The sequence below is a fragment of the Oncorhynchus mykiss genome, chromosome 16, assembly GCF_057628025.1.
Source record: "Oncorhynchus mykiss isolate SJ-2025 chromosome 16, ASM5762802v1, whole genome shotgun sequence".
Taxonomy (NCBI): Eukaryota; Metazoa; Chordata; class Actinopteri; order Salmoniformes; family Salmonidae; genus Oncorhynchus; species Oncorhynchus mykiss.
In genome coordinates, this window is record NC_143037.1 from 17049462 (window position 1) to 17070000 (window position 20539).

Below are 20539 nucleotides of genomic sequence, written 5' to 3' on the forward strand. Positions count from 1 at the left end.
GTATAAAATATTTATTAGTTCAAACCCAAAATAGTGAAACAAAGAAAAAGGTTATCCATACACTTCTATATTAAAAAATAATTTAAATATAGTACAAATCTTGTTCTAAGCTCCGTCCTGAGCTGTTGTAATCCTACTAGCGCTAGGACAAAAGGACAGGTCATCATGCTTTTACACCCGATGCGGCAGTTATTGGGATTGACAGTTTGCAGCCGTCTGAGTACCACAAATAGAATAAGCTATTAATATGACAAACAAATGTAGGGTCTTGTCTAGCTTTTACTAATGGTTATATACACAGTCCCAGTGTTCAATCTGCTTTAAACATGTCCAAAACCTCTAATGAAGATAGTAGAGAATGAGGGTGATTCTCATTGAAATCATGCCGTTGAACTGTAGTCCATCCATGGCCAAGCCCTTACTCCGTTAGCAGTATGTAGAAAGAGGATGTGTTTACAGGGAAATAGAGTGTGTTTACTGTAGGTGTTTTGTTGGGGATCAGAGAAGTATTAGGAAACAGCACCTCACAATCTAATATACCTGAAGCTGTACTTAGAGAGCAGGCAGTCAACAGTGAGGTTTGTTGTGGGCTGAACCACAGGTAGAACCAATCACCTGCAGTGCTGGGTTAAGTCTAGGGGAGATATTTCAAGTTTGTGTGCACTCTATCCATGAAATGAAATGAGAGTGATTGTTTGAATGGAGCGCGAGTGTGTGTGCTTTCACAGGGAAATATCGGAGGAGACTTGAAGCTTTTGCCCGGGCTTCCACTTGGCGCTGACTCGGGACCCGTCTGTCCGCCTGTACGGCTGGTTCCTCAGGTCTAGCATGAGAGATGATGGATGGCAACAACACTGTGAGATCACAACCTGGAACAGGACTGGTCTAAGCATGCTTTGGTACTGACACCTGCCCACAACCACAAACAGACCGACACAGACAGACCAACACAGACCGACAACTGCACCAAGAGACATAGAGAAACAGAGATATCCACAGACAGGGAAAGTGCTGCACAGGAGTCATAGACACCTCCAGAGAGAGCGAAAGACAGACCTACACACTTCCGAGGGGATTATGTGGGGCTCTCATCACTGAAGCCAGAGTCGCAGAAGAGGCGAGAGGAGCGCTTGCCAGAGCGAGCCGTGAAGGGCACAGCCTTTAGAGCTGAAAACCCCAGAGAGAGAGAGAGAGATAAAGAAAGAGAGAAGAGGGTGAAGGAGAGACATATGCCCATGGGAATGAGTGGGAACGACATGAAAAAGGGAATGAACGGATAAGGTGAAAGGGTATGAGAAGACGTGGTAGTGGACATTGCATGATGATAGTTATAATGTATTTGTGAAAATGGAGGATGGCGAAAAATGGCATAAAAAAATTGTGCAGAAAAACAAGCATTATCATACTGTACATTTCTACAAGTGTATACCACAGCTACCGCTTTAGTTTAATTTCAGAATTGTATATTCATTATATTACACATACACAGCAGACATACACTGTACGGGAGACCTTGACCCCTGACCCCACAAGGCCCACCTGTGATGATGTCCTCGATGGCTCCATCCTTGCCCTCCCGGACCAGGGGGATCACCTGCCGCCTCTTCAGCTCTGCTATCAGGTCCATCTGGGGCAGCTTGGGCATCATAGGTACCTTCTGGGGTCAAAGGGCAGCCAAAAGGAGTTGGGGGTCAAAATCAAAATGATACATGTTTTGAGGGTAAACGGAGTAGGTCAACTCTCTTTGTGTTCTATTGCGTGGTTGCTAATGTGTCACCGACTACCTTCTGTGCTATTTCAGGCTTGGCTGATGTCGACGGTGGCCCTGTTCTCCCTTCTCTGGACAACACATCCTGCTTTTTCCTCTGCTCATTCTCCTGCTCTGCTTGCTGCCGGGACCAGAAAAATAACATTTATGTATGGTACACTGTCACACTAGTACAACAGTTACTGTTTGATGTGTAGCAAAGAGCTCAGCACCGTCTACTATGTCGATACATTAACTTTTTTTTTAATGTCGGCTACATGAATACATTTAATTAATCATGTAATTAATCAATGTGGTGGCTAACCTTATAGGCCTTGATGAACCTCACGAAGACAGGGAAGAACATGGAGGGAGGTGTGGTTTTAGGGTTCTCTCCAAAGTACTCCACTGTTGATTCATACACATCCTAACAGGAGAAGAAAAATGATCAGACCTTCATTATACTGTACATCATTGTTTTCTGTAGCAGTAGTACTCATGTTATACAAATATTATCACCCTCTCCTAAATTCATTTATTCTAGCGTCATTAAACCATTACTAAGTTTATTTAGTAGGCTGTACATTTTGACATTTTTTCATTCTACAATATTCTCTATTTAGTAGGGAGAATTGACCTGGGCAGTCTTGCCATCTTCTACTACAGAGTCCAGCAGGTCATTGTTGCTGGTGAGGAAATCTTGCAGCACAGGGTTGTCTTCCTGTACGGCAAACTCTTTCCTGGTCACCTCCATGCCCCTCTCCAGGGCACACACGTCCTGCAGAATACTATCCAGGGACACCAGAGCAGCCTTGTCCATGAAGTGCAGCTCGCTGTGGAAGGCTTGGAGCTCAGGGTATTTCTCATGGATGATGCTCACTATGAAGTGCAGCAGAGTCTGTTTCCGGTCTGTGGACTTAGTGTCTAAGAGCTAGATTGAACCAGAGCCATATATTTAGAGGCAACCAATGGAGAAAAGGATACAATGTGAAAAGGTTAGCCTGATCCCAGACCTGTATTTGCTTTATGACAGTGGTAGTCAGTGGTAGTTGGCGAAAGCACATACAGATCTGGGATCAGATAATGAAAATCGAGGGATACAGTACTCCATGCAAATTTGAAATAAGATGTGACCCATCCGGATGATGCAGTCTCCAATGGAATCAATTTTGAAGTTAATTGATGACTTGGGTAACTCTGCCTGTCATTAATTATCTTCAGCAATAATTTGAGTTAAGAGGCATACTCCCCAGTTCCACCTTAGTGTTCTAGTCATTCAGTCACTGTGGCTGATTCAGAGAAGGCCTGTCAAAATCGGTTATCTCTGGATCTCTCACTGAGGTGGAGTCTCATTTGAATAATTACTGTAGATAATAAATTTGATGCTGTGCTAAAACGACATTCTGCTAACCCAAGTGATTTTTATGGACTTGGGTTGGAGTACCAGAGCAATGTGCCTTGTCGTGGGAAAAGGAACACAAAATGTGCCTCTAAGATTTGGTTGATAAATACAGTATGTCTGCTTGAAGTCTTTCCCACCAAGTCGAGACTCTGCAGGCGGAACCCATAGGCTGCTCCTCTCTTGCTGCTGTTCATGTAGTTTCCAAAGGCTAGGATGATCTTAGGAACAGAAGAGACATACCAAAGTGACACACCAATGCTGTGTAACCATACAAAACTAACCAATTGAACACAAACCATCCATGCAGTATATCAAAAGCGCTGTCTCCTACAGTACCTCAAGGATCTTCTTCAGCTTGCTAGAGGACTTGATTGACATTGAGGCAGCGATGATTGCGTTGAGTTGCTATTGGAGAGATGGGAACGTACATTATTATGGTGAATTATGATATTATGGTGAACCTTTGCGCACCCAACTACTGTCCATGACAAAAACATTGAAATAACATTGAAACCATTTTGAAATAATATTGTTTTTAGTGTTTTCTACTGACCGGCTGGATGAGCTGGATGCTCTCGGGGAAGTTGCCCATGAAGGTGAGTGTGCTGATGCGCTGGGCTAGCCGTGGGATCTTGCCAAAGCGCACCATAAAGCGGTCCTCCTCGGGGAGCTCGTCCAGGGGCCTCCCGTCTCGCTCGTAGTTCTGGATGAGCTTGACTTCGTACTCTGAGGGGATGAAACGCTCCAGCAGCTCCAGGAAGTCCAGGCTCAGAGCTTCCTGGTTATACCTGTGTGTGTATGTGTGTGGGTGGGACGGGGGGGGGGTCAAGGGTCATGTACAACAGTGGAGGTTTCTCAGAGAAGGAAGGGGAGGACCATCCTCCTCATTGACTTTCAGAAGGTGAAAAAAAAGGGAAAACATAAAAAAAATAGATAAAACTAAACTAAATATAATCACCAAATAATTGATTAAAACACATTGTTTAGCAATGAAAGTCTACAGTAGCCTCAACAGCACTCTGTAGGGTATCACCATGGTGTAGCCGGAGGACAGCTAGCTTCCGTCCTCCTCTGGGTACATTGATTTCAATACAAAACCTAGGAGGCTTAGGATTCTGTTTATGCGTGATCAGGGGTGGATTCATTCCGCCGATTTATGTTCAAAATGTTTCCTACACGGAACAAAACGGGGATAAACATATCTGAATTTGTCCAATAGAAACTTTTGTTTGCAACTGTTGGACTAATGACTACATCCTATATCAGCTAAATGCAGACAAGAGTGTGCAAGACGGTATTGAATGTATCACTGTCTGTCCATGTGTCACTGTCTTGTCACCTCAAATTTTTCTCTCTGCATCTACGTTGTAAACTTTCATTCATAGACTAGGTTGTAGCAACCTCATGATGGGTATAGGGACAATTTGAGTATCATGTAATTGCCTAAACCTATCGCTGTTACATTGAGCTGGGTGAATGGAATATGAAGGACAGTCATCCAATATGCTCTAATAGAAATAAGGCCATGCTCACAAAGAAAAAAAAATGTCCTCCCTCATCTTTAACAACACTGACCACCACTGATGTACAACTACTACTTACTACAGAGACTGTTCATGCTCTGAGATTACTCTATAATGGCAACAGAAGTGAGTTATGAGTGTAATGAGTCTTCACACATTTCACATTGGTTATAAGTTGATCAGTTACTATCAAATGCTTAGTAAAACCATAGACAACCATATGTTTCTCTCTTTGTGTATACACAGTCATAATACAAAAAGTACTACATATCACATTTGGTCATCCAGAGCGACTTACAGTCAGGGCATTCAACCAACCCTCTTACTATATCTAATCTTATGCACAAATGACGTGGTATTTTTCTTATAACAACTTGATAACAGACACATACGTCTCTATAGCGGTGCAGATGTCCGAGGTGGCCATGCCTCCCTTACGCAGGGTGATGGCCAGGTTCTTGGCCCTGTTGGACTCCAGTAGGGACACTTTGCTGTGGATCTTCTGAGCCACCTTCGCTCTCAGAGTCCCCACGTCAGCCGGGGCTGTCTGGGCCTTGGTCTTAAACTGCTCCTCAAAGGCGTCCATGTTCAACTCCTAGGACATGGAGGGGAGAGGTGGATAACTAATTCATGAGCTTTTGGTAATGGCCAAACTCAGTGAGAACGATTTACAGTTAAACATCAGCGAGACTGGCCGTTGATACCGCAGGCTATTTTGTCATATGGCGGGAGACAGATCAGATAGAGAGAGAGAGAGAACTACATAGGATTTCAGGATTACAGAAGAAAGAGAAACTAGAGAGCGGCTGAAACAGAGAGGAAGAGGGATTGGGAAGACTAGAATGAGTAGAAACAGAAACAGCAGCTGCAGACAGATGAGGACATATTGAGTTGGACAAGAATACATATTGTAAGAAGATAGCTAGCAGGGTACTGGGGTCTCACCCCCAAAACATTCTCATCATCCAGCTCATTGAAGATGGTTCCAGCCACCTGGTTGGGTTTGAGGGCCTGCCAGTTGAATGAAGGCATACGGTACTTAGTCTGAATGGCCTTCTTGTTTCTGTTACCTGTCCAGAAGAGGGACACATTAGTTTTGGTGGGGATCAATGAAGTGAACGTATCGTCTTTAGAGCCACGACTGACAGAACTATCTTGACCTATATCGCGTGTTAGCTTACCAGTGTGTCCATCATGCTTACCCCCAAATGGTGGGGCCATTCCAATGCTTGGAGGTGGTGGGGGGAGGGCTATACCACGCCCTGGAAGAGGGGGGGGCAGAGGTGGTGTTGCCGTCGAGCATGGAGGAGGAGGAGGAGGAGGAGGTGGAATAGGAGGTGGAGGAGGAGGAGGAGGAGGAGGAGGAGCTTGTGCCGTGACCTCTGTTGCACCAGGTAATGGAGGAGCAGGGGGTGGGGGCAGGACTAAAGATGTGGGAGGGGCCACAGGGCCATCGACAGTCGTGATTTGTTCTGTGGAAGCAGGGAAATATGAAAAAAGGTAACATTTTTGGTGATGAATTTGATTCCATAAACCAAAATAAATGTATATTTCTGACATGGTTTCTGAGCCCATGTGTGTGGCTTACAAGCCCACCTGTTTCAGCATGGATGGAAACAGGGAGGATGAAAGGGACGACATGGAGGTCCAGGTGTCCCGAGGACGAGCGCTCCATTCGAATCAGCTGCTGGTCCACAAGCCCCTGAACTTTCTCCTCCAGCTCCGCCAAGGCCTGGGCCGAACGATCTCTATCCCTCTGCCTCTCTCTTTCCCTCTCTCGTTCTATCTCTCTCTCTATCTCCCTCTGTTGTAGAATGGTCACTTGGGAACAGGACTCCCGCAGACTCTCCTGTTACACAGACACACATGTCCATGTGTTAGCCCTCTGAGCTACAGCCTAGGCATTAGCTCAGAAACTAACGCAAGTCTTCTTTGTGAATGTCATGGATGTCATGGACTGTAGTTGATACTGTCGCAAAGCTAACTAAAAAGCAGCATTCCCCAAGTGAGGATGGCTTTCACTTCAGCAGTAATACATTCATGAACTTCTTTGAGGAAAAGATCATGATTATTAGAAAGCAAATTGCGGACTCCTCATTAAATCTGCGTATTCCTTCAAAGCTCAGTTGTCCTGAGTCTGCACAACTCTGCCAGGATCAAGAGAGACACTCAAGTGTTTTAGTATTATATCTCTTGACACAATGATGAAAATAATCATGGCCTCTAAACCTTCAAGCTGCATACTGGACCCTATTCCAACTAAACTACTGAAAGAGCTGCTTCCTGTGCTTGGCCCTCCTATGTTGAACATAATAAATGGCTCTCTATCCACCGGATGTGTACCAAACTCACTAAAAGTGGCAGTAATAAAGCCTCTCTTGAAAAAACCAAACATTGACCCAGAAAATATAAAAAACTATCGGCCTATATCGAATCTTCCATTCCTCTCAAAAATTTGAGAAAAAGCTGTAACTCACTGCCTTCCTGAAGATAAACAATGTATACGAAATGCTTCAGTCTGGTTTTAGACCCCATCATAGCACTGAGACAGCACTTGTGAAGGTGGTAAATTACCTTTTAATGGCATCAGACCGAGGCTCTGCATCTGTCCTCGTGCTCCTAGCACTTAGTGCTGCTTTTGATACCATCGATCACCACATTCTTTTGGAGAAATTGGAAACCCAAATTGGTCTACACGGACAAGTTCTGGCCTGGTTTAGATCTTATCTGTCGGAAAGATATCAGTTTGTCTCTGTGAATGGTTTGTCCTCTGACAAATCAACTGTAAATTTCGGTGATCCTCAAGGTTCCGTTTTAGGACAGCTATTGTTTTCACTATATATTTTACCTCTTGGGGATGTCATTCGAAAACATAATGTTAACTTTCACTGCTATGTGGATGACACACAGCTGTACATTTCAATGAAACATGGTGAAGCCCCAAAATTGCCCTCGCTAGAAGCCTGTGTTTCAGACATAAGGAAGTGGATGGCTGCAAACTTTCTACTTTTAAACTCGGATAAAACAGAGATGCTTGTTCTAGGTCCCAAGAAACAAAGAGATCTTCTGTTGAATCTGACAATTAATCTTAATGGTTGTTCAGCCGTCTCAAATAAAACTGTGAAGGACCTTGGCATTACTCTGGACCCTTATCTCTCTTTTGACGAACATATCAAGACTGTTTCAAGGACAGCTTTTTTCCATCTACGTAACATTGCAAAAATCTGAAACTTTCTGTCCAAAAATGATGCAGAAAAATGTATCCATGCTTTTGTTACTTCTAGGTTAGACTACTGCAATGCTCTACTTTCCGGCTACCCGGATAAAGCACTAAATAAACTTCAGTTAGTGCTAAATACGGCTGCTAGAATTCTGACTATAACCCAAAAATGTGATCATATTACTCCTGTGCTAGCCTCCCTACACTGGCTTCCTGTTAAGGCAAGGGCTGATTTCAAGGTTTTACTGCTTAACCTACAAAGCATTACATGGGCTTGCTCCTACCTATCGCTCTGATTTGGTCCTGCCGTACATACCTACACGTACGCTACGGTCACAAGATGCAGGCCTCCTAATTGTCCCTAGAATTTCTAAGCAAACAGCTGGAGGCAGGGCTTTCTCCTATAGAGCTTCATTTTTATGGAATGGTCTGCCTACCCATGTGAGAGACCCAGACTCGGTCTCAAACTTTAAGTCTTTACTGAAGACTCATCTCTTCAGTGGGTCATATGATTGAGTGTAGTCTGGCCCAGGAGTGTGAAGGTGAACGGAATAGCTCTGGAGCAACGAACCGCCCTTGCTGTCTCTGCCTGGCCGGTACCCCTCTTTCCACTGGGATTCTCTGCCTCTAACCCTATTACAGGGGCTGAGTCACTGGCTTACTGGTGCTCTTTCATGCCGTCCCTAGAAGGGGTCCATCTGGCCGTGCTGCTGCTCCAGTTTCAACTGTTCTGCCTGCGGCTATGGAATCCTGACCTGTTCACCGGGCGTGCTACCTGTCCCAGACCTGCTGTTTTCAACTCTCTAGAGACAGCAGGAGTGGTAGAGATACTCTTAATGATCGGCTATGAAAAGCCAACTGACATTGAGGTGCTGACTTGCTGCACCCTCGACAACTACTGTGATTATTATTATTTGACCATGCTGGTCATTTATGAACATTTGAACATCTTGGCCATGTTCTGTTATAATCTCCACCCGGCACAGCCAGAAGAGGACTGGCCACCCCTCATAGCCTGGTTCCTCTCTAGGTTTCTTCCTAGGTTTTGGCCTTTCTAGGGAGTTTTTCCTGGCCACCGTGCTTCTACACCTGCATTGCTTGCTGTTTGGGGTTTTAAGCTGGGTTTCTGTACAGCACTTTGAGATATCAACTGATGTACGAAGGGCTATCTAAATACATTTGATTTGATTTGATTTGATTAGTTAGATGATACCTTTAGGAGCTCAACCTCTTTGGTGGTCTGGATGAGATGTTTCTCCAACTCTGACACTGTCTCCAATGCCTCCCTCTCACTCTCTTGCAATCTGCTGCTTATCTATAACACACACACACACACACACACACACACACACACACACACACACACACACACACACACACACACACACACACATACACATACACATACACACACGCACACACACACACACACACACACACACACACACATTCATATAGAGTTGTACAGATGGGTAAAAAAAACACAGTACATACAATCTTCTTATTATAAACCTTCAAACACAATGTCATTCAAACACAACAAAAGCATGAACAAGTTTGCCCAGGTGCAACACATCAATATAAAGTTGACATAGCAGATGTGTGCTCTTGTACACATTCTTGTTTGTACACAATGGCCACATGATCACCTGTGCATTGTGGTCCTGCAGCTCCTCCATGTGCTCCAACAGGGCGTTCTTGGTCTCCGCATCCTCCAGCAGAGCCCCCACATCAAACACATTGTCCAGGTAGGCCTGGATCTGCACCAGCAGCCTGTCACTCTCCGTGAACTTTAACCTCTGCACATGACAGAGGAACACAGACACACATATACATAGACAAACACAGAGATACATTACTATTTTTCTATGTAATTATGTGCTCACACATGCACCATTTGTTAACCTTCAAATCTTGTCTCCCATGACAACAGAAACATAAAACAACAGAATGATGTGTCTTTTGGTTTTTGGTTCTGATAAGGAAAGACAGTTGTACTAATGCAATCTCATAAGGTATTTATGAGGTATTATAAGACACATTATTCACAAATCAGTGAGTAAATTTGGATATTTTCTGAAAACCACTGACCATAATTCACGGTAAAAGTCTACACCTGTTGCATTCAGCCGGCGCATGTGACAAATACAATTTGATTTGACGTATCAGTGGTAAGGGGCAACTTCTCTCCGTGATTCAGTATCACTCACCTGGAGGTAGTCATCCAGGCCATGGTGGCTAAACTCATACTGCAGATGGACCCTGAAGTTCATGTTCTCAACGGAGTGGACCATGATGTTGATGAACTGCATGCACGCCACCTGGTGGACATAAACAGTAGGAGACGGCGTGGTACACCAATTTCACAACAAATATATATATATAAATTAGGAACTCAGTCGGGGTCTCAACTTACTGTTGATAATAATATAATATAGAATAGAATTTCAAAATGTCAGCTAAATGTTTTTAGATTGGTAAGTTAGTCAAGCGGCGAGCTCTCCATACTTAAAGTAAGCATGGTCAAATTACCGACCGGGGTGGGGCCCATTGATCATCAGTTATCATATTAAAAATGGCAAACATTTTCCTCCATCTTACAGCAAAATATGTAGAATGGCAAGAAATGTGTTGTAAAACTGCACATTTTTCTCTCCGCCCAATGGCAAAATACGCAGAGCAGACCCGTGATGCGGCCCCTAATGATGAATTCCATTTATTTGTGGCCCCCACCCTCACCATTTTTCTTCTGTGCATCAAGAGAAGGAGATGGACCTAATAAACATGAATTGTGCAATTCGGAGTTAGACTCACCATGAAGTCAATGTTGCTGTCTTCATTGGAGAAATACTCCATGAGCTTCTCGAATCGGCTCCTCTCTCCACATACCTTATGAACGACATGGATTGAAAGGGAAAAGGTTTACCACTATGCACATAATTCTGCACTGCAACACCACAAATATGCATAGGGTGGCAGTGTATCCTTAAATACAGCTTCCTGTACCCCACGCAACCCATATTTCACTTTGCATGCTTTTCTCCCGTCCTCTTTACCCCAGGCTATCGCAAATTAAGTTAACTTACTTCAATAATGAAAGCTATAATGTCAGCATCACTCGGCCATACAAAGGTGGGTTCAGAACACTCTCAAAAACAGTAAAATGCATCAGTTAGACTGTTCTATCCTGTGATATCCAATAGCTGTTTTGAACATGCAGTGAGTGATATGTCTTTAAGGGTTAAAGCGCCTCCCCCCAGCCCACTCATGTCCACTAAATAATACAAGCCTGCTCTTCAACCTGCCAGCCTGTACCCAAACAATGCCCACGCTCTGCCACTGTGGGCAACAGGAGCCAGCCTGGTACTTCGTCTTTCCGCCTCCACTTCTACACTCCTCCACCATGTGCTATCTATCATCTCTCGCTCCCTCCCTCCATCTATCTCTCACCCACACGGTTTGTCCGTGCTATACCAACATGACTGTCACTTTTGATGCCAGAACTGCAGCTGATGCAAGGTCACTACTCTAAGGTATTGCTTAAGCAGTGTGCGTTATTAGGATATGAGAAGGCGAGAGCTCTGGATACTACAGTTATGGACTTTTATCAGGCTCATTTGAAAGTGTTGAAAGGTCAATCAATATTTCACAACTTTGTGAGCATTGTTTGAGCGATGCCTATCGCTGAGTGGCACATTATAGGGTTTTAAATAGATGGACTGTAAGCAGTGACGACCCATCATTCAGGGGAGGCGGAGCAGTAGCTGTTGCCTGTTTTGAATGTTATTTTGGCATTAATTCGTGTCACATATCAGTTTGCAAACAATGTAAAAACACATTTGTTGAGTGAATAAAGCCGCATACAAACATTGTCTCTTTCTTAAGGCAGCTCCAAAATGCAGGTGTTTCAGCCTAGCTCAGTGCTTTCTGTGGTGGAGGGGCAGTCAACGGAAAATACAGAGCGTGTGCGTTGATTGGCTCGGTGTTCTGCCACTCAAGGGGAAACTACGTCACCGCAGAAGCTAGGCAGTTCAATCCCCCTTGGGTGCTGCCATAGATTTACATTGGAAGTGCCCATCCAAGAAGGCTCAAGGTCATTGGCCACAGATAAAATGGCTTCAAATCACGTTATATCTACCATGGCTTTGATTGGACTGATCTTGTCAACGTCATACTTTCACAATCTTAGCTAGCAAGCTAGACAAGCAGTCATCGTCATGAATCACGTCGACAATCTACTGCCAAATCCTTTTCAAACCTTGTCATATGAAGAGAAATTATAGATAAAGCGTATCGGTGCTCATCACCCATTGGACATAAACATTACACAACAAGTCGGAATTGCAAATTCAATAATGAGTGGTTTGAAAGGAATCAGTGAATAACTGCAAGCGTTGCAAAGCAATCGCTATTTTGCTTCCCCTACCTGCTATTCGGTGGAGAGGGTCTGTGGCCCACGTCTGGGTTTAAGGATTTAAAACATCTGTCTGAAAGGGTCTCTTTTCCAAGTTGAAAAGGATAAACATTGTCCATGGGCCAGAAAAGGTTGAATACATTGGCCATGCTGTCAATGCAGCATGATGTCTTCCATGTTCAAAACAACTGGAAACTCAGAACTGGGAAATCTCAGACTTCACTGAGTTCAAGACAACGTTCTGAACGGTCATCCAACTTGGAACTCTTTCTAGAGCTCCAACCTGAAGATGTTGGATGTCATGATTCGGCCTTGTTTTTTCAGAGTTCCCAGTTGTCTTGAAAGCACCATAAATCTAGAGAATGCCAGACTTTGATAAGGCATTTTTATGACAAAATGTGCCCACAAGAAGAACCGCTGCGCCGCCTTCCTGTTCAAGTGAGCACAGCACCACCACAATGAGTCCAAAAATGTAATGTATACTGCTGCATAAATGATGTAATATGCCAGGGAGATATGTATACTGTAGCTAAGAAAGTAATACTATATTGTGTAGTAAGCTGTTCGTAGCCCATGTGCCTCACCTTAATAATTTGGTACCTTTCCCCCTCAGCCTACTGTTCTGAATTGCTGGTGCACATGTAGCCTATAGCCTGTTTTAGGGAAATGTCATCATCGAATATTATAAGACCTTTCTTTGCCTGCTTATATGCCCCCTTTATTTATCCTACGGTTCTGACTTGGTATACAGGGAGAAAATTGTAAGAACGGCTAAAGTCCTGAATTCTGTCGCTTTACTTTTCAAAAGTGCTGAACAAATAGTTATATTGACTACGTCCATCTTAGCTCGCTCATTAATGTCTTAATCGAAATTACGGATGGCCTCTTATCCGCTCATCCATCCCTTATGCCATAGTTTGTACAGCTCAATTATTATAGGCCTATTGCTTATATAGGTCTACCTTATTAGTATTTTATTCATAATTTTAGGCAATGTTGGAATGATTTCATTGTTTTGCTTACTTTGTGTATTATAATTAGCTCGTGTGTTTTCCTTCACGAGGAGGGGATATTATATAATGTTATTGGGTCTGTAACCATGCTTCCTGTTCAAATATTTGTTTTCAACAAAAAGTTCAGTAATAGACCCATGTAATTCCAGTTGATATTGCGAGGGTTGTTTTGTTTGTTTGTTTGTTTCCCCATAGGCCTAACAAATTACTTAACATTGTAACCTCTCTCTGTAACGTGCGTTGTTTGAAGGAGAACAAGGTGCAGCATCATTTGTGGTCATCATATTTATTCAATGAGAACCAGCAACAAAATAACATAGTGAAACCAAAACGAACGTATCGTTCCGTAGGCTACAAGAGCTGTACAAAAACAAGATCCCACAACATAGGTGGGAAAGGGCTACCTAAGTATGATTCCCAATCAGAGAGAACGATAGACAGCTGCCTCTGATTGGGAACCACACTCGGCCAAACACAAAGAAATACAAAACATAGAATGCCCACCCCACATCACACCCTGACCTCACCAAATAGAGAAATAAAACGTCTCTCTAAGGTCAGGGCGTGACACTCTCTCTCCCCCTCTCTCTCACTCTGTGTGGTGACTTAAAGAAGAGGTAAGTTAAGGCCCCAACATCTTACTGAATTTATCTGAACTACTGTAACATTTATCTGAATTTCTGTCGGTGTCCATTTTAAAATTGCTGAACGAATAGGCCTACCTCGTCACAGTTTGTTTGTGTGCACTTGCTAATACTTAGAGCTAAGTGTTAATGATATAAGAATAAACATTATGCATTTACTGAACATAAATGGAATGATGTTCGTGTATGGTTTAAAAGTCCAAACTCATTTTGCCGTTGGTTATTATTGAAGGAGAATGTGGTTCTTATCGACTTTCACAAATCCACAAGGAGTCAGTAGTAACCACATTTGTTTAAGCAAGTCAGCTGTCTGCTATTGTTTTTGAAAATGCAGTAAATGAGGCTGAATGAACTGTTTTGCTGCCAGACAAGGCTCTGCTGATAGCCAGGTGTAGCAGTGGTAAGGATTCACTCCATTGTGCTGTAAAGAAAGCTCTGCTGTTGGGACAGCTTTATGTAGGCCCTAACAGTTTGTCACCATTACGGTGCAATTCATGTATTGTTTAGTATTGTGTTATGTTGTGTTGTGTAGTGGCTTTGCTGTCATGCATCCAAAAATACGTTTTTGAATTTCCCCCACCAAGATTTACACGCTAAAATCGCCACTGACTGTAAATAACCAATGCTGATATATCATGTGTTCTGATACTTCCACATGCCGCCAGACATGTGTCAGAGAAAACGAGTGAATGTCAGACATTTTGATAGAATACCTTTTGCTACTGAAAAAGTTGTCTGCTCTGGTCAATGTCCATGTAATTAACCGCTCTAGGGAGAGGTTTCTCATAACTACTGGACTGGACCCTTGAACTTTGCGACCTTTTGCCACATTTCAGGCTTCAAACATAAAGATATAAAACTGTATTTTTTGTGAAGAATCAACAACAAGTGGGACACAATCATGAAGGGGAACGACATTTATTGGATATTTCAAAAGTTTTTAACAAATCAAAAACTGAAAAATTGGGCGTGCAAAATTATTCAGCCCCTTTACTTTCAGTGCAGCAAACTCTCTCCAGAAGTTCAGTAAGGATCTCTGAATGATCCAAAGTTGACCTAAATGACTAATGATGATAAATATAATCCACCTGTGTGTAATCAAGTCTCCGTATAAATGCACCTGCATTGTGATAGTCTCAGAGGTCCGTTAAAAGCGCAGAGAGCATCATGAAGAACAAGGAACACACCAGGCAGGTCCGAGATACTGTTGTGAAGAAGTTTAAAGCCGGATTTGGATACAAAAAGATTTCCCAAGCTTTAAACATCCCAAGGAGCACTGTGCAAGTGATAATATTGAAATGGAAGGAGTATCAGACCACTGCAAATCTACCAAGACCTGGCCGTCCCTCTAAACTTTCAGCTCATACAAGGAGAAGACTGATCAGAGATGCAGCCAAGAGGCCCATGATCACTCTGGATGAACTGCAGAGATCTACAGCTGAGGTGGGAGACTCTGTCCATAGGACAACAATCAGTCGTATATTGCACAAATCTGGCCTTTATGGAAGAGTGGCAAGAAGAAAGCCATTTCTTAAAGATATCCATAAAAGTGTCGTTTAAAGTTTGCCACAAGCCACCTGGGAGACACACCAAACATGTGGAAGAAGGTGCTCTGGTCAGATGAAACCAAAATTGAACTTCTTGGCAACAATGCAAAACGTTATGTTTGGCGTAAAAGCAACACAGCTGAACACACCATCCCCACTGTCAAACATGGTGGTGGCAGCATCATTGGGCCTGCTTTTCTTCAGCAGGGACAGGGAAGATGGTTAAAATTGATGGGAAGATGGATGGAGCCAAATACAGGACCATTCTGGAAGAAAACCTGATGGAGTCTGCAAAAGACCTGAGACTGGGACGGAGATTTGTCTTCCAACAAGACACTGATCCAAAACATAAAGCAAAATCTACAATGGAATGGTTCAAAAATAAACATATCCAGGTGTTAGAATGGCCAAGTCAAAGTCCAGACCTGAATCCAATCGAGAATCTGTGGAAAGAACTGAAAACTGCTGTTCACAAATGCTCTCCATCCAACCTCACTGAGCTCGAGCTGTTTTGCAAGGAGGAATGGGAAAATATTTCAGTCTCTTGATGTGCAAAACTGATAGAGACATACCCCAAGCGACTTACAGCTGTTATCGCAGCAAAAGGTGACACGACAAAGTATTAACTTAAGGGGGCTGAATAATTTTGCACGCCCAATTTTTCAGTTTTTGATTTGTTAAAAAAGTTTGAAATATCCAATGAATGTCGTTCCACTTCATGATTGTGTCCCACTTGTTGTTGATTCTTCCCAAAATATACAGTTTTATATCTTTATGTTTGAAGCCTGAAATGTGGCAAAAGGTCGCAAAGTTCAAGGGGGCCGAATACTTTCGCAAGGCACTGTATACCAATCAGGACTTCAAAGACAAAACTGACCACAGATCAGAGCTCAGGGGCAACTATCCGTAAATACCACAGGTTGCAGTAGGGCATCTCATGCTAAGACCTGTGGCTGCTCTGTCTTTGCCCATTGCTAATAATACCCAGGTCTACATCACAATGTCTGGCTAGCGCTATCCACAGGGGTCTTCCTCTGTTGGCAACAGTTGCTCCCTTGACAGACAGTGGGGAGAAGTCCAAGGAAAGGTTTAGCTGTCACGTCGCCAACAACTGTTAAGAATTTTTGTGCCCCCCCCTCTGCTTATAGTGGACAACTGTCATGACAGCTGCCAGGGGGGTCATTGGGTGATATCTTTGGATGGGGTTTGAATAGGTTGATTTGGCATGTGCAGTGCTCACAAGGAAATCAAGACGACTGATGGCTACATCCTGACTTTTTCAGATCTCTGCATGTAAGTCATGTAAGCTTTGCGTAAATTGTGTGTTGTTGTCAATGGGAGATTTGGGAAACTGGGAGCCTCTATGACCCGCAAACTCAACTCTGGACCTCAAAGGCAGTTCCACTGCATTTTTTCATTGTTCCCCTCTAATCAGGGACTGATTTAGACAGGTGGGTGCAATTAATTATCAGGTGGAACCAAAAACCAGCAGGCTCCGGACCACGTAGGGTAAGAGTTGAATACTTCTGCTGCATGACGTGCAATATGATGATGGGAGACTTCAGAGGGGTGTGGGGGATTGACAGGAAGTGTTGGTGAAAATACTGTCTTCATGGATACCCCTCTTACCTCTTTGAAGTTGTCAAAAGCGGAGAGGATGATGTCATGACCGCCCCTCACTAGACATACAGCAGCCAGCAGCTCCAGCACTAGTGCTTTGGTCCTGAGGGGTACAAGTGTACATTACACACACACAAACAAACACACACACACACACACGCACACACACGCACACACACGCACACGCACACACGAACACACGCACACACACACACACACTAATAACACTGGTCCTCACCTGGGGTTCCTGTTGTTGAGGCTGAGGGTGATCTCGTTCACACAACACGGGTGGGTCATCACCAGGTTAAACCCAGACTAAAACACACACGTACACACAGTTGTCAGTCATCGCCACCTTCAGTCGTATTTCACACAATGCAGTGTGGACAAGATCCATACCGACGCAAAGCCTGGCAACTGTCGCTTTCTTTTGATGGACAGTGAATTTACAGCGTAGGAGGGAGACAGAGTTATTGGTGTGTAAAACTACCAAGCCATGACGCTGAAAATAAATGTTACTTCTCCTAGCTAATGCTATTGAGTCACTCTGTTCTAACAGTAGAGATGAAGGTGGATGGGCCTGCCTGGCTAAGTGTTATAGGTTGAATTGTACCTGGTAGTTCATGATTGCACGGAGGCACATGATGCAGAGGTGAACGTCGTCTTTCTGACTGACGAGGCGTGAGTTCCTCATCGCTTTCCTGCTGTGGAGAGCGTTGAATCTGCCCGGTGAGAAACGTAGCTGTTATTGACATGTTATTACTAATGCATAACGCTGCATTAGTAATAACATGAGGTTATTACATAAAGAGGTTATTACATAAAGAGGTTATTACATAGCATTATGGTTGTAGTGACACGCCTCCATCAAAGCCCTCGCAGTTTGAACAACTATAAAATCCCAACCCTATGTGTAATTTGTGCACGTTTATGCACATATTTCAAAACTCAGAAGAGATCAAATTAGCCCTGTGCCCCACAACGTCATGTGTTTTAAGGCTGAATGGGACTCATTTTTGTCTAAGATGATGCCATCAAAGAAGGACACAATGACGCTTTCATTGCCACATCCACATGGCAATAGTCATGCTAATAATCACTTTGAAAGATTTTGGTTAAAGGACATCTGAGTGATTGAAAGGAGGGGAAAAAATATATATATAATAGACACCAGCGAAAGAGGGACAAAATGTTTTGGGAGAAACAGAGGAAAAAACGGGTAGAAAGAGAAGAGGACAGAGGCGATAAACGAGATACGTTCTCACACACCCCTCTTGGATGCATCAATGACAGGCAGGCAGGGCCCCAACATGAACCCTCTCAGATGCCTGTTGGTCGGTGGAAGGTCTGAGGGTTTTGCCCTGGGCAGACATTGCTCACATTCCCGTCTGCGCCATATTTACAACATAGATGAGAATGCTGAGAGGGAGGAAGGCTGCTTCCAACGTTTACCCTACCAAACAGTTGGTGTGACAGGAACGAGGCTCCTCCAGATGAAAAAGAGTACAGAGGATAGAGGTGTGTGTGTGTGTGTGTGTGTGTGTGTGTGTGTGTGTGTGTGTGTGTGTGTGTGTGTGTGGGGGTGTGGGGGTGTGGGGGTGTGCGTGTGCGCACATCTGTCTGCCGGCCGTACCCTTGTGAGAATCTTGGTACGGCTGGTATTGCTTACCATGTAGTGTAGCTTAACCTGTAGCGTCAAGGTGGACTCGTCTGTCTGTTTACATGTGTGTGTACATGTGTATGCATGTGTACGAAAGCTTGGGACAGACAAGTCCACCTTGACGCTACAGGTTAAGCTACAGTACGTGGTAAGCAATACCAGCCGTACCAAGATTCTCACAAGGGTACGGCCAACCAGAAACGTTCCCGAGACATTTTGAGAACATTTTCATGCAGATCACACTCGTTCCGGGTTATTCGAAACACAGTGCAAAGGATTTATATTACACAAGAAGGAACATTGTCCCAGGTTTGATTTGTCCCATGACAAGGAATGTCATTGAACCGTGCTATAATGTAATTTACTTCAAAGTGTATCAGGTTGTCAATCCCCATGGACCACTTGTTTTATTAAACATTTCAACAGGGACACCACCCTATCATTTGAATGAGATGTAATATATCTATAGGAGGATTACAACACAGTCCACAGTAGCGTGAAATGGACGGTGGGACAGAGAAACAGAGATATACAGAAAGCAGACCATATCCCCTGAATCTGATCCAATGAATCTGTCAGACCTCTTTTATATCACAGTGCTGGCCTGCCTCTGTATATCATGATACTGTAATGTTGTTATAAAAGTGTGTGTGTGTGTGTGTGTGTGTGTGTGTTTGTTTGTGTGTGTCACCCTGACACCCGCTGTGTTGATCCAACCATGCAGTAACGTCAATCACAGACATCCACAGAGATCAATCTACAGACACATCAACTCCCATGGGGGTTAGGGGCAGTGTGCACGTTGTGTGTGTGTGTGTGTGTGTCACAGTGTGTGTCTGTGTATGGGTACCGGAGGACTGGGAGTCATGGTTCTTTCCTTACAAGTAACGCCCATGAATCCAGGGTGCAAGAACTACAAGTGTAGTCCAACCTCAGTCCCATCCAACAGACAGACTTTTATGCGTTCATTTCGGCACCGTACTTCTCTCCAGTTCCTGGTGACACTCACCTCACAGTAAGGGAACGAGCAGCTTTAGAAGCACTATGGATTGGAGAGTTACCGGCACTCCTCGTCAAGTCCTCCACAGATTTGTCCGGTGTGGCTGTCCCATTGTCCAAACTGTCCATGTCATAGCTGAGGGTCCAAAGTACAGGTGTAGGATCTTAATTTGATAACTGTTTTGTTGCTGAGAATTTTCCTGCACTGCAGGAAATGCAGATTAACTTTGTGATTTACATACATTCACTGAAAACCCACACTAACACACAGTTATACTAGCAGTTTTGCACTTTTAATGTAGCCTACATTTGGCAATGCAGTAGCTTAACCACCAATCAAGCAACATTATGGACAAAAAAATTCAAATTCTGTTGCTGCAGGATTATTTTGCTGTGACAATATAGGTCAAATTAAGATCCTATATCTGTAGAAGGGATTTGGACATGAATGGTATAGGTGAAACAATATTATGAATATGGAATATTCAAGTTATGTTAAATGTTGGATCTAAAGCCCTCTGATATTTTTCACTACTAAAGTATCCCCCAAAAAGCAGGAAAGACCCAGAACCCCCCATAAAGAACCACATCAGGATGGACACTCAAGGTCAAAACCTTGCCTTTTCCTCTCAGATTGTCTTATCCATACATAGACGTGGTACTCACGTGACGGCACATTGGGCGAAGGACATATAGTCAACCAGGAAGTCCAGGCCCCGGTTCTCCTCACTGAGGAACTCCTGAGCCCAG

The 20539-nt window shown here is 43.7% G+C and overlaps 1 protein-coding gene across 7 annotated transcripts in view; it reads right to left on the bottom strand.

Moving 5' to 3' along the window:
* Positions 1-20539, bottom strand: part of LOC110491470 (formin-like protein 1) — a 52700-nt gene continuing 32161 nt past the window's right edge. The window contains exons 5-26 of one of the 7 annotated variants that reach the window (XM_036946359.2): positions 20456-20539; positions 19800-19925; positions 17744-17852; positions 17369-17445; positions 17140-17233; positions 10707-10781; positions 10103-10213; positions 9542-9691; positions 9106-9207; positions 6269-6521; positions 5875-6144; positions 5618-5742; positions 5065-5267; positions 3703-3937; positions 3486-3554; positions 3287-3367; positions 2385-2678; positions 2073-2174; positions 1785-1889; positions 1540-1657; positions 1057-1167; positions 1-823 (exon numbers count right to left, since the gene is read on the bottom strand). In XM_036946359.2, coding sequence (XP_036802254.2) covers positions 1076-1167; positions 1540-1657; positions 1785-1889; positions 2073-2174; positions 2385-2678; positions 3287-3367; positions 3486-3554; positions 3703-3937; positions 5065-5267; positions 5618-5742; positions 5875-6144; positions 6269-6521; positions 9106-9207; positions 9542-9691; positions 10103-10213; positions 10707-10781; positions 17140-17233; positions 17369-17445; positions 17744-17852; positions 19800-19925; positions 20456-20539 — 2875 coding nt within the window. In that variant the 3' untranslated portion in view covers positions 1-823; positions 1057-1075. Of the gene's footprint in view, positions 824-1056; positions 1168-1539; positions 1658-1784; positions 1890-2072; positions 2175-2384; positions 2679-3286; positions 3368-3485; positions 3555-3702; positions 3938-5064; positions 5268-5617; positions 5743-5853; positions 6145-6268; positions 6522-9105; positions 9208-9541; positions 9692-10102; positions 10214-10706; positions 10782-17139; positions 17234-17368; positions 17446-17743; positions 17853-19799; positions 19926-20455 lie in introns of all 7 variants that reach the window. The other 6 variants (XM_036946357.2, XM_036946355.2, XM_036946352.2 and 3 more) reach the window with 6 other exon arrangements.